General features: G+C 45.0%; 1 protein-coding gene across 1 annotated transcript in view; it reads left to right on the forward strand.

Annotated features, from left to right (window-relative positions):
• The window catches only part of LOC124605296 (protein white-like), a 278,052-nt gene that overhangs the window by 238,652 nt on the left and 24,474 nt on the right, over positions 1 to 14,926 (forward strand). Inside the window, exon 6 of the mRNA XM_047136877.1 lies at positions 8,363 to 8,601. Coding sequence (XP_046992833.1) covers positions 8,363 to 8,601 — 239 coding nt within the window. The remainder of the gene's footprint in view (positions 1 to 8,362; positions 8,602 to 14,926) is intronic.

Genomic DNA, 14,926 nt, shown 5'->3' on the forward strand with positions numbered 1-14,926 from the left:
ATGAAGTGATCGTCAAGGTGAAATGCGAAGGAACTACCGCAGTCAAACCCAAACCAAGCAGACCTCATGTGCTAAGGGACGAGGGCCGTCGAGCATTGCGGAGGGCAGTTATAAAAAGGATAGTTATCAAAAATCGCATGAAATCAGCAGAAGCTGGCCAGAGTGGCCATGCGGTTCTAGGCGCTTCAGTCTGAAACCGCGCGACCGCTACGGTCGCAGGTTCGAATCCTGCCTCGGGCATGGGTGTGTGTGATGTCCGTAGGTTAGTTAGGGTTAAGTATTTCTAAGCTCTAGGGGACTGATGATCTCAGATGTTAAGTCCCATAGTGCTCAGAGCCATTTGAACCAAATCAGCAGAAGGAATCGCTCGTGAGTTTTGAAGTGCTACCAGCAGTCCAGCTAGCACAATGACTTTGCGAAGGGAGTTGAATAAGGTACAGTGGCAAAGCACTGGACAGTGAATGAGTGAGAACAAGTGTTTTGAAGTGATGCATCACGTTGTACTCTTTGGCAACACGATGGGAAGGTCTGGGTTTGGTGAATGCCTGGAGAACATTACCTGCCATCATGTGTAGTGCCAATAGTGAAGTACAGAGAAGGTGGTGTTGCGATATGGAGGTAATTCAGTGGTTGAGGTGTGGTCCAGCTGGCCGATTTCCGGCGTTTTTTCACCCACATTGATTATAACACGCCACTTGCAAGTGCAAGCCAGCTGGAGCTTGAGGACCGAATGAAAACATCTCCAGGATGGACTAACAACACTGGAAATATGTCCGAAAGAACAGATACCATCTTACTATATATATATAGTTAAGGCTCACCAGGCACCTGACCATCTTCTTCTTCTGTGCGAATGCACAAACAGTGAACAGTGCCCGAACTCTTACGGGAATCGGCAACGCGCGGCGAGTAATGAGTATAACGGGCGGGGGCACTACGAATGTAGTACGGGACAATACGTTGAGAATGTGGGTTTCGCGGGAGGCGTGCCAGAGATAAATCGCTGCAGTCGCACTATACTCTGTGTCCTCGGTGGCTCAGATGGGTAGTTAGCAGGAGATCCCGGGTTCGAGTCCCGGACGGAGCACACATTTTCATCTGTCCCCGTTGACGTATGTCAACGCCTGTAAGCATCTAAGGGTTTTCATTTTTTATTGTAAACACTGGGAATCGCCACTGACGATGCTTCATAAATAAAAGAAGCGAAGAGAGTAAACAAACTGCCTTTCATATAGTTGCGTAGATAGAACACACCTCCATAAAACCTGAAGCAACTAAGGAACGGCGGAAACTGGGAAAATGACGAAAACATAATAAAACTGGCAAAGTCTGACACATACAAATTTAGATACATGTATAGGTATTAGTTCCATTCAGTAAGACGAGAACTTTTCGATTAACCAGTCTCCTTGAGGAAAACTTAATCAATTCAAGGCCCACGTGGTGGCTGGTATTACACAAATGTTTCATTCCAAATTCAATTATCGTACACGAAAGATAAATACGATTAAAATGATCAAATAGCAAACAATTAAAAATTTTCAGACAGTTTGATGAGAGTGGTCAATAGCTACAGAGGGAGAGGACCTTCTATGATAACTTGGTACAAATATCGAACTCATAGCTTTCAAAAAAATAGAAATCTATTGAAATACTCTCTTCACGCTCTACAAGGGCGCACTTCTCAATCAGCAACAACGGAAGCAAGTCCTCAACTAAACTGATGATCGTGCTGAAAAGCAATGGGCCAGCACCAGACATAGCTCAGAGTATGAGATCACCAAAATCCATGTTAACTGCGGAAAGAAAATTTGGCCATTTCGGAATAATTTTTGTATGTCCATCCTTCTGATTGGAGGTATGAAGGACTGCGGCCTTTCACTTATACAATAAAGTGGAACCCCTAAAGCCGTCCTTAACAATGTCATTTATTATAGGGCTACCAGTTTCGGTGCTTCAGTACACCACCTCCAGGCCCGAACTGCGGAAAGAAAATTTGGCCATTTCGGAATAATTTTTGTATGTCCATCCTTCTGATTGGAGGTATGAAGGACTTCGGCCTTTCACTTATGTAATAAAGTGGAACCCCTAAAGACGTCCTTAACAATGTTATTTATTATATGGCTACCAGTTTCGGTGCTTCAGTACACCATCTTCAGGCCTCAACTGACGCTGAGGGACTTAACTCTAATCGTATACACGATTCATCAGTGGCCAACATCTATGAACTGGTTTTCGCAGACTACCTGCAGCAACGATGTTGTGTGTCCTTCCATCAACTGGTTGTAGACACAACATTGCAGGTAGTCTGCGAAAACCAGTTCATAGATGTTGGCCGCTGATGAATCGTGCATACGATTAAAGTTAACTCCCTCAGCGTCAGTTGAGGCTTGAAGATGGTGTACTGAAGCACCGAAACTGGTAGCCATATAATAAATAACATTGTTAAGGACGGCTGTAGGTGTTCCATTTCATTACATTTCGGAATAAATCTCTCGATTGTTAACTTGAGTGAACGCGATTACTGCGTACAATGCAAAGCAATAATTTTAACGAACCCTGACCAAAATGGAAACTTACCCTAAGCGCACTCCGGAGAGAACGATATATTCACATCGACACTTGAGAAGAGTGTCCTCAGGAAGCTTCCCAGTGGCCCCAGTTAGCCGGCGTTGTTTCCCCTTTCTGTACAGAGTGGGGACGTAACGGATCACTCGAGAAATCGTTAAAAAGCCACCGGCAGCTTGACCAATCGAAAAGACGCTAGAAAAGGTGAGGGACCGTTGCACTGGAGCATACTAATTCACCGGACAAAATTTTGAACAGTATTCAGTGGAAAATTCCACGACTTTACACTGTTAGTGCTTGGCCAATCGCAAGATGCTAAAAATTGCGGAATGTCAGTTGCCCTAGACAACATCAGCCCCCCAGTGCGTGCTTGAAACTGGACTCTGTGGAAAATTCCCAATACTTGATGCAGAAAGGAAAGAAAACTACTCTGCCATCCACCGGTGCCTACGCAAATTTAATTACCCACAAATCCACATAGAGCTTACTCATGATGGAGATACCGGAAAAAAGGGAAAAGGTTGCTGAAGTGAAATACAAAAGTAAATAAGTTGGTCCCTATGGGTTCTTTCTCCTAGCATAGAACAGGAGTATAAGTCAGCAGAGAACTAGGCTGCTAGACTAACTCTATTGTACACAAAGCATTATAAATGACGGTCGTATACATGTAAGAATGATACAAAGAGACTCGGAACAATAAGTCTAAGTATCACTCATCAATCGTAAGCACTCATTCTTCACAAACCTAAAGAAAGAGGCCGATGCAGACATTTAACATAAAAATGGCGAAACCGAAACTTGGTCGGGAGATCAGTTCTGATGTTGTTCTCTTTTCGTGAAAGTGCTACTAAAAGACCAGTTGGAGAGATTTCTAATTGTAAAACAAGCAGAACTAAGCTACCTGATTAACTAAACCAGCCGGCCGGAGTGGCCGAGCGGTTCTAGGCGCTTCAGTCTGGAACCGCGCGACCGCTACGGTCGCCGGTTCGAATCCTGCCTCGGGCATGGATGTGTGTGATGTCCTTAGGTTAGTTAGGTTTAAGTAGTTCTAAGTTCTAGGCGACTGATGACCTCCGCTGTTAAGTCCCATAGTGCTCAGAGCCATTTTTGAACTAAACCACGTGCTGCTGCCAGGTCAGTTTTTTATCCGTCTGGATGCCTAGAAACTTCACACATGGAGCCCCATCCAGTATCTGCTCATTGACCTCTACTTCTCGTTTATTGCGAGACGAAAGCCAATAGGCAGTACGTCATTTTTATGTGTTTGGAAACCCGTAGTCTATGTGCTCCGTATCTAATGCTTACGATGATGGCGGGACGTTAAAATCTATCCTTTCTTCCTTACTACGATATTATGGCATTATTATGTCAGTTGCAACAAAGTAATTAATTTTAATTACTTGCATAGGAAATGAAAAGAAGCGGCAGGCATTAACACTGGCCGAAGATAACTGGTACGAGCCACAGTTCTGTTGGGTGCGCCGAAGCGCTCAACAGTTCTTCTGCAATAAATGTAACGGGTCCATTCCGGGATCCTAGTTTAATAGGCTTAATTCGTCGTTGCGTAACGGAGAGGCGGTGCGTTAGGTCTATCCTACTAGCTGGAACAGACGGCAAAACGCGTGGGCGCTGCGACATTCTCCGTTTTACCCCGAGAGCCAAGACACTTTCTTTTGTGAAGACCCAACGAGCCGCTATTACAGACTAGATTTGGGTCGCAGTCATCTCCACAAACACCCTTTCCAGGTTTCTTATCACGCGTGTGTTACTTGTAAAGGCGATCCCTCTGTACCCATCCCGGGCACTGCTTTTTAAAAATAGGCCAAGAAAGAACGTTCGAGGAGGTAGAAATGAAACTGACTGCTGCCCTCGAACATTTGGCAGAATACTATGAGAATAACCACTTAAAGCCTAACCTATCCAAAACACAGGCCTGTGCGTTTCACTTGAGTGGGGGACAGTCTAGGAAAAAAGTGGAGGTAACTTGGAGGAGATAGCAACTACAACGCTGGGACACTCCCTATATACTCCTGATTAAAGCTCGACTGCACACTTACTTTCAAAGAACCTTGCGAGAACATGAAGCTCAAAATTTGCAACCGAAATAATGTTATACACAAGCTCGCCAACAGCCTATTTGGGGCGGGGGCTCAACCAAATGTTCTACGTACACCTGCTCTAGCTATATGTTTCTCTGCGGCAGAATATGCTGCACCAGTGTGGCAGAACTCTGCACGCACCAAGCACATTGACTCCGCTCTTAACGAGAGAGGCCGCATTATAACTGGTTGCCCACAAACAACTCCAGCGAACAAAATCTACCGTATTATAGGCATAGCACCCCTGAATATCAGATAACGGCAGAGATTGAGGAAAATGATTCCAGGCATCCCATGTTTGGCAGCGAAGCATCAAGTGCTAGGCTAAAGTCATGAAAGGTCATTCTTCGAACAACTGAAGCACTTATATCATCAGCTTCCGCTTGTCGAATAGAACTGGAAGTAACAGCCAAAACCGAAAAAAAAAAGCTCACTGCCGGTTTCCAACTACCCTACCAGACGTGGAAGACTAAATAGACTGCGAACTGGAGTGAAGCGGTGCAAAAAGAAAACTTTAAGCGGTGAGGCTACATTACTAGTAGATGTAACCTCCGAGTTTGGAGAACTTAAAAGACGCTGAACCTTGCTCACTGGATGATCTGGTTTTTGCAGATGTTCCAGCAATCGAAACAGTCGGATTCTGAACCTCAGAAACAATTTGGCATTTACAAAGTCTTATGTATTTGTAATAACTGTACTGTACAGTCATTGATACGAAAATAATAATAATTATAATTATAACAGTAATAACGAGAACTGTTACAGTACCGCTTTCTGTGTACAGTTTCTGCAAAATAATAATTATAATGTGAATACAATATTTGTTGTTGCATCAAATTGAATCAGAGGTTGTTTGGCAATGTGCTGTGGCTGTTGGAAATTAATAGCGCTCTGTGCGTGTATTTATTCCCGTTAAAGACAGTCACGAACGAAAGAAAATATATAGCTGTTATCACGTTAGAATCTGACTCTGCAGAAATGAGACTACTTTCATTCATTCAAAGAGACTGAGATTAGGTAACTGAAAGCTAGAACTTCGAAACATGAAGAACGTTCATTATATGACGAATAACTTGGACTGACAGGTTACCAACACACTGGGTGTCACTAATTACTATTTAATTCCTAATAGATCTATTTCAGAGAGTTATTGTAATTCTTTTTTAGGAACAAAATCTTTATACAAGCTACATGACTGCGAATTATAATGAGAATTACAAAAGCAGAAAGGAGCGAAGATTAGCTTTTAATTTCACGACGACGAGTTCATTAGAGACGAAGAACAAGCGCGGTATGGAGAAGGGGAGAGGAGGAAATTGGCCCTGCCCTTTCGAAGGAAATATCCTGGCATTCACCTTAAGCATTTTGGGGAAATGTAAATCAGAATGGCCTGATGGGGATTTATACAGCCAACTCAAGCCATATCGAGGTTTACGGTACCTAAATGGCAACACATTCTAATGTTCCAGTCTCTGCTATCGTTGCCTGTTCATCGCTGTGTAGCACGACGACAAGCATATCCGTTGCTATTTCAGACATCATTGCCCACCGGAGCACAAAAAAATATCCTCTTGTTTAAAAACCTGCCTCATTCTGCCTTCCTCAGCACCTTTAAAAAATTTCAGCATGCGAACATATTTTGGCTGTTTCTGCCATGCAGCTCACCTCTCATTCCCGAAAGCTCCTCTGACTGCAGTCTGCTTACACCTACTGTAAGTCGCTCATACTTATCGACTTTCACCTGCCCATTCCCACTTACTCATGTAGCCCAACTCATTATCGTTATCTCTTTGTGTCTCTTTAATTGTCACTGTCTCCTGTCTCACAGCCACAGCCTCCTTCGTTATGTCCTGCTACTACTGTCTCCTCTTAATGTCACTGGCTCCCTATTGCTCTCTCTTACTACTACTATCTCATTCATTCCTTCTCACTGGCCCTGTCTCTTCTCACTATCACTACCTCTCTCTTTTTCGCTGTCATTATCATAGACACTGTCGTTCATTATATCACCGGCCCTCACCCACTTCCACTTCCTCAATCTTTCTATGCCTCTCCTACTAGCACTGTCTCCTTCACTCTTTTCCTAACACTGTTCTGTCACTGTCAACTATGTTCCACTGCCACTGTGTCCCTCTCTTTGTCTCACACTGCCTTTGCTTTCTTCGGCCATGTTATAACACAACCACTGTCTAATAGCTTCCAGAGTTTATAATTTTTCCGTCTCTTTCCCAGTGCCATTGTCTGCTGCTCTCTCGGCATAAAAAATCGCTTATGTCAGTGAATTCCCTCGCTCACGGACCTTATCGTCCCTTAAATGATTACCAATTCGTCTTTACTCTACTTTCCTTACTGCGAGATACGTAAACAGGCAGAATATGGCGCTGCGGTCAGCAACGCCTATATAAGACAAATGTCTGGCGCAGTTGTTTGATCAGTTACTACTGCTACAGTAGCAGCTTATCAAGATTTGAGTGAGTTTGAACGTGGTGCCTCGGCACACGAGCGATGGGATACAGCATCTCTGAGGTAGCGATGAAGTGGGGATTTTCCCGTACGACAATTTCACGAGTGTACCGTGAGTACCAGGAATCCGGTAAAACATCAAATCTCTGACATTACTGCGACCGGAAAAAGATCTTGCAAGACCGGGACCAACGACGACTGAAGAGAATCTTTCAGCGTGACAGAAGTGCAACCCCTCCACAAATTGCTGCAGATTTCAGCCTGGGTCATCAACAAGTGTCAGCGTACGAACCATTCAACAAAACAACATTGATATGGGCTCTCGAGCCGAAGGCCCACTCGTGTACAATTGATGTGCACGACACAAAGTCTTACGCCTCACCTGGGCCCATCAACATCGACATTGGAGTGTTCATGACTCGAAACTTGTTACCTGGTCGGAAGAGTCTCGTTTCAAAATTGTATCAAGCGGATGGACGAGTACTGATGTGGAGACAGCCTCATGAGTTCTTGAACCCTGCATGTCAGCAGTGGACTTGTTCAAGTTGGTGGAGGCTCTGTAATGGTGTGAGATGTGTGCAGTTGGATTGACATGGGATCCCTGATACGTCTAGATACGATCCTAACAGGTGACACGTATATAAGTATCCTGTCCGATCACTTGCGTCAATTCATGTCCATTGTGCAGCCCGGCGGACTTGGGCAATACGAGCAGGACGATGCGACAATCCACACGTCCAGAATTGCTACAGAATGTCTTTTCTGACTTTAAACCCTACCGCTGGCCACCTGACTCCCCAGACACGAATAATATTGAGCATATCTGGGATGCCTTGCAAAGTGCTGTTCAGAAGAGATCTCCATCCGCTCATTCTCTTACGGAATTATGGACAGCTCTGTAGTTGCCATGGTGTCAGTTCCCTCCAGCTCTAATTCAGCCATTAGTTAAGTCCACGCCACGTCGTGTTGCGGCACTTCTGCGTGCTCGCGGGGGCCCTACACGATATTAGGCAGGTGTACCAGTTTCTTTGCCTCTTCAGGGTAGTTTCGTAGTACACAGCGATCATAATATTTTGGCTCAGAAATGTATATATTGTCCTTGCTTTCTTTTGTGGTTTCGGAGATCGTGAGGTGTTATTCTTTTTGCTAATTTTGTTGTACCAGGAACTGACTATTTTGGCTTTCCAGAGTTACGAGCACAATAGGTGAGGCTGTATGCACTTTACTTGCAGGTGCTCACCGACCCTCCGCTTATGTTCTGCGATGAGCCGACGTCGGGCCTGGATGCTTACATGGCCCTGACGACGGTGGCCGTGCTGAAGGACATGGCGCGCAAGGGCAAGGCTGTAGTGGCCACGATTCACCAACCCTCCTCAGAGCTGTTCGCACTCTTCGACAAGCTGCTGCTCATGGCCGAGGGCCGTGTCGCCTTCCTGGGCACCGCCGACGAGGCGCTCGCCTTCTTCCGTGGGTGAGTCACCTGTTGCGTCATTACCTTTTACATCTACATACAGGGTGTTTCCGTAAGAGCGTACAAAAATTTAACAGGACATAGAGGATCCTCCACTGAACAATTTGAGGTAGGGAACCTGGGGTCGGAGAAGCCAGCTTAATGAGGTAATAAGCTACTGGCCATTAAAATTGCTACACCAAGAAGAAATGCGATGATAAACGGGTATTCATTGGACAAACGTATTATACTAGAACTGACATGTGATTACATTTTCACGCAGTTTGGGTGCATACATCCTGAGAAATCAGTACCCAGAGCAACCACCTCTGGCCGTAATAACGGCCTTGATACACCTGGGCACTGAGTCAAACAGAGCTTGGATGGCGTGTACAGGTACAGCTGCCCATGCAGCTTCAACACGATATGATCAAGAGTAGTGACTGGAGTATTGTGACGAGCCAGTTGCTCGGCCTCCATTGACCAGACATATGCAATTGGTGGGAGGTCTGGAGAATGTGCTGGCCAGGGCAGCAGTCGAACATTTTCTTATCCAGAAAGGCCCGTACATGACCTGCAACATGTGGTCGTGCATTATCCTGTTGAAATGTATGGTTTCGCAGGGATCGAATGAAGGGTAGAGCCACGGGCCGTAACACATCTAAAATGTAACGTCCACTATTCGAAGTGCCATCAATGCGAACAAGAGGTGACCATTGGCACCCCATACCATCACGCCGGGCGATACGCCAGTATGGCGATGACGAATACACGCTTCCAATGTGCGTGCACCGCGATGTCGCCAAACACCGATGTGACCATCATGATGCTGTACACAGAACCTAGATTCATCCGAAAAAATGACGTTTTGCCATTCAAGTACACCATCGCAGGTGCTCCTGTCTGTGATGCAGCGTCAAGGGTAACCGCAGCCATGGTCTCCGAGTTGATAGCCCGTGCTGCTCCAAACGTCGTCGAACTGTTCGTGCAGATGGTTGTTGTCTTGGAAACGTCTCCATCTGTTGACTCAGGGATCGAGAGGTGGCTGCACGATCCGTTACAGCCATGGGATGAGATGCCTGTCATCTCGACTGCTAGTGATACGAGGCCGTTGGGATCCAGCACGGCGTTCCGTATTACCCTCCTGAACCCACCAATTCCATATTCTGCTAACAGTCATTGGATCTCAACCAACACGAACAGCAATGTCGCGATACGATAAACCGCAATCGGGATAGTGTACAATCCGACCTTTATCAAAGTCGGAAACGTGATGGTACGCATTTCTCCTCCTTACACGAGGCATCACAACAACGTTTCACCAGGCAACGCCGATCAACTGCTGTTTGTGGATGAGAAATCGGTTGGAAACTTTCCTCATGTCAGCAGGTTGTAGGTGTCGCCACCGGCGCCAACCTTGTGTGAATGCTGTGAAAGCTAATCATTTGCATACCACAGCATGTTCTTCTTGTCGGTGAAATTTCGCGTCTGTAGAACGTCATCTTTGTGGTGTAGCAATTTTAATGGGCAGAATTGTATCATAAAAAAAGTGCTGAAACGGCCATCAACCTCAAAGCAAGCATGACATTGGCGAACATGACTCTGATGCACCCTGACAAATATTCCTGGTGTGTTTCGAATCACATCACAGGCAGATATAATTCTAGCGATTAATTCCATCTCTGTATACACTTCGGTGTCATACACAAATGATTTTAGATATCCCCTTAGGATATCCTCCGGGGGATTCACGTCAGATGACCTCGTAGGAAATGAAACTGAACCTCCCCTTCCAATCCAGTGACCAGGAATTACAACACTGAGATCGTTGGAAACATGCACACTAAAGTGAGGCGGTGCACCGCCATGTTGTCTCCACGGCCTCTCACCAGCAGGCAAGGGTACGTTCTACAGCAATTCAGGTCGAAATCTTTGCACTAACCCCAAGTACAGGTGACCATTCAGACGACCAAGTAGAAGATATGGCCCAAGACGCTCTTATAAGGAGCTTGTTCGCCCGATTCTTGAGTATTGTTCATCTATCTGGGATCCATGTCAGGTAGGACTTATAGAGGAGATAGAGAAGATCCAACGGAGAGCGGCGCATTTCGTCACGGGATCGTTTGGCTGGCGAGAGAGCGTTACGGAGATGCCAAACAAACTCCACTGGCAGACGTTACAAGAGAGGCGTTGTGCATCACTATTGAAATTTCGGGACAGCACTTTTCAGGAGAAGTCGGACAGTATATTACTTCCCCACACATACGTCTCGCATATTGACCACGAGCAGAAAATTCGAGAAATTAGAGCCAATACAGAGGCTTATCGACAATCACCCTTCCCAGACATTATTCGCGTGTAGAACAGTGTTGGAGGGATCAGATAGTGGTACCAAAGTACTCTCCGTCACACACCATTAGGTGAGTTGCGGAGTATGATGTAGATGAGATGAGATTGTCGCCTAAAATGCCGGCCCGGATATTCACGTATTTGATGGTGTGACTCTACTACAGCGTGAGGGTTTTCCACATCCCACACACGGCTATTATTGCTGCTCGAAATACCCCTTCAAATTCTGAAGGTGGCAGGGGTAAAATACAGGGAGCGAAAGGCTATTTACAATTTGTACAGAAACCAGATGGCAGTTATAAGAGTCGAGGGACACGAAAGGGAAGCAGTGGTTGGGAAGAGAGTGAGACAGGGTTGTAGCTTATCCCCGATGTTATTCAATCTGTATATTGAGCAAGCAGTGAAGGAAACAAAAGAAAAATTTGGAGTAGGTATTAAAATCCATGGAGAAGAAATAAAAACTCTGAGGTTCGCCGATGACATTGTAATTCTGTCAGAGACAGCAAAGGACTTGGAAGAGCAATTGAACGGAATGGACAGTGTCTTGAAAGGAGGATATAACATGAACATCAACAAAAGCAAAACGAGGATAATGGAATGTAGTCGAATTAAATCGGATGAGGCTGAGGGAATTAGATTAGGAAATGAGACACTTAAAGTAGTAAAGGAGTTTTGCTATTTGGGGAGCAAAATAACTGATGATGGTCGAAGTAGAGAAGATATAAAATGTAGACTGGCAATGGCAAAGAAAGCGTTTCTGAAGAAGAGAAATTTGTTAACATCGACTATAGATTTAAGTGTCAGGAAGTCTTTTCTGAAAGTATTTGTATGGAGTGTAGCCATATTTGGAAGTGAAACATGGACGATAAATAGTTTGGACAAGAAGAGAATAGAAGCTTTTGCAATGTGGTGCTACAGAAGAATGCTGAAGATTAGATGGGTAGATCACGTAACTAATGAGGAGGTATTGAATAGGATTGGGGAGAGGAGAAGTTTGTGGCACAACTGGACTAGAAGAAGGGATCGGTTGGTAGGACATGTTTTGAGGCATCAAGGGATCACCAATTTAGTACTGGAGGGCAGCGTGGAGGGTAAAAATCGTAGAGGGAGACCAAGAGATGAATACATTAAGCGATTCAGAAGAATGTAGGTTGCAGTAGTTACTGGGAGATGAAGAAGCTTGCGCAGGATAGAGTAGCATGGAGAGCTGCATCAAATCAGTCTCAGGACTGAAGACCACAACAACAACAACAATTAAATGAGACCTCATCAGTAAACAGCACAATTTGGAGGAAATCTGGTCGACCAATCAATTGTTGGAGCAGCCACTGACACAATGTGACCCTTGCTGCAAAGTCAGTGCATGGACTCGTTGTGGGTGATATGGGTGTAATTGTTGTTCGTGGAGTACTCGCAACGCTCATATGTGCAGCGCCCATTTCATGTGCAATACGACGTAGTGGGGTCTGCTGCACCACGTTCCAACACCTCCTCTTCAAAATCAGGTGTGCGAGTGGTCCTCACGTTCCCTGGGCCCTCGTTTCTTCTTTCCAATGAACCAGTCTCCCATATTCGTCAAATGAGGGAAATAGACACTCATCATGAAAGATGATGTCTATTAGGAAATCGTTCTCTGTACAGTCTCTTGGCAGCGAGAGCATTGCAACTGTACCAGTACTGCTCCATCATACTGTCCTGTAACTCTCTGAATAGCACCGAGTAGTGAATGGGTCTGTCATTGATTCACGGTACGTTCTCGTATGGGACAACATAAATACGATACAACAGTCACCTTATGGACAGGGTAGCCAAGAGCACTAATGCGCTGCTGCCTGGGCTCGGGTAGGCACGCCGGCCCCGGATCGAATCCGCCCGGCGGATTAACGACGAGGGCCGGTGTGCCGGCCAGCCTGGATGTGGGTTTTAGGCGGCGTTCCACATCCCGCTAGGTGAATACTGGGATGGTCCCCACATTCCACCTCAGTTACACGACTCGCAGACATCTGAACACGTTCTCACTATTCCACGAATTACACTCGATGCAGACAGTAGGGGTACACTAATTCCATCCCGGGGGATACGGGAAGGCGGCAGGAAGGGCATCCGGCCGCCCCTTTCCACTAACCTTGCAAAATCCATTGCTAACTATGCCGACCCTGCGTCAGCGTTGGACATGGCAACAGTAAAAGAAAGAAAGATAGAAAGTCACCTTATGGACAAGTAAAGTAAACAAAACATGAATGATGACTTCCTAATAATCAGGCTTGCCCTCCTTGTTTCCTTGCAGGAAATAAAGATTGTACATGTAAATAAAAAGCATAGTACGTGTATACTTGTATGCATGTTAGTTGTAAATAAACTGGAAAACAATAATGCTAGACACAGCGGTAGACAAGTTTACTTCCGTATCTCCTTTAGATGGCTTCTCTGACGCCAGGTTCGCTACCTCAAATTTTTCAGTGTAGCATTCTGTATGTCCTGTTACATTTTTGCACACTCTTATAGAAATACATTGTATACGATGCAAGCCCCAGTACAGTTCATGATGGAGGCAACTGATGAGCTCCACATTCCAGCCGTGACGACCATTCAGTGCCAACCAGCCGGAATGTAATAATCCTCTGCTGCTGTCAGTTCCAGTATGTATGCAGGGGCATGTCGTCAGCTCACAGCTCACACAGCCATTGTCAGCTCCACAGACCTTGGAGTCGCTGACTACTTCTCAGTCAAATAACTCCTCAATTGTCATCACGAGGCTTCGTAGATCCCTTTCCAGTCCACCCACCAAGGAAAAAACTCTAGCAGTACCGGGAATTGAACCCGGGTCCTTGTCGTGGCAGTCAGACTTGCTCTCAGCTAAGGAGGCAGGCTGGTGGAGAGTACGTCGTACAGTATCATTGGCTTTTCTACCCTATTCCATTCGCATGTCGTGCAAGGGAAAAATAACTGTCTATATGCCTCTATACGCACCCAAAACCCTCTTACCTTGTTCTCATGGTCCCTATGTGACACATACATTGGTATCAACATAATGGTCACACAATCTTTCTTGACTACAGGCAGTGGCGGCAGTAGGCGTAAACTGAACGTCGGCAATGAATCAACTTTGCGAGACCCCTTTCACCTTCCAGTAAAAAAAAAAAAAGTTAAATTAAATGAGCTGAATTATGCACTAATAATAATTATACACAAATTTTATTATTATAATACACAAGGATTACTCTAACGACCAAAATTACATTAAACAAACTCACATTAAAATAAACAAAACTTCCGGCTTTTCTCCTCACAGAATTCTTTTTAAGATTATGTCGTAGTTAATACTAGCTGCTATTTCCACTTCCATTGATAGTACTGACAACACAGATGGTCTTTCTTGGCACATCATGCTTCTTAAGTATGTCTTAATCAATTTTAACTTTGAGAAATTTCTTGACTTGTTGCAGTACTAGTATGAGGTGATAGCTGAGTAGTTGATATACCCCTGCAGATATCAGAATGATCTGTATCAGGTGACCTTACTGATAAACAGATCACTCCCAATAACAAAGAACTGTTACATTCATGAAATATCAACACAGGTTACAACTGAAATAAATTTCCAACACCTTGACAGATGTCACATAATGGATCTGGAATAAAGAAGTTAGAATGAGGACATATTTAATGAAGCAATGAAGTTTGCGGAAGCTGCACAGTGATTGCTGATTATTAGATAAGAATGAAGGAACAACAGAAAGAATCATGCATGCGCCTACTGCCCGGATAGAGCACATGCTGAACCTGCATTTGCTAATAAGCGTACTTGAAATTTGAAAGTCCTAACATTAAACTGATGCCTCCTGCAGTTCACTTCATGAACACTGCTGTTGTTCACCGTACTTTGAGTTACAATTGCCCATGAGTGGCAGCTTTGGTGGCCTCAGAACTCTCTAGTTATCTGCCCCACATCAAAGGCTGCTCTCCCTCAGAGCCTGGAGTTGAAGTCCGCCTCCTG

Source organism: Schistocerca americana, chromosome 3 (assembly GCF_021461395.2).
Source record: "Schistocerca americana isolate TAMUIC-IGC-003095 chromosome 3, iqSchAmer2.1, whole genome shotgun sequence".
Classification (NCBI taxonomy): Eukaryota; Metazoa; Arthropoda; class Insecta; order Orthoptera; family Acrididae; genus Schistocerca; species Schistocerca americana.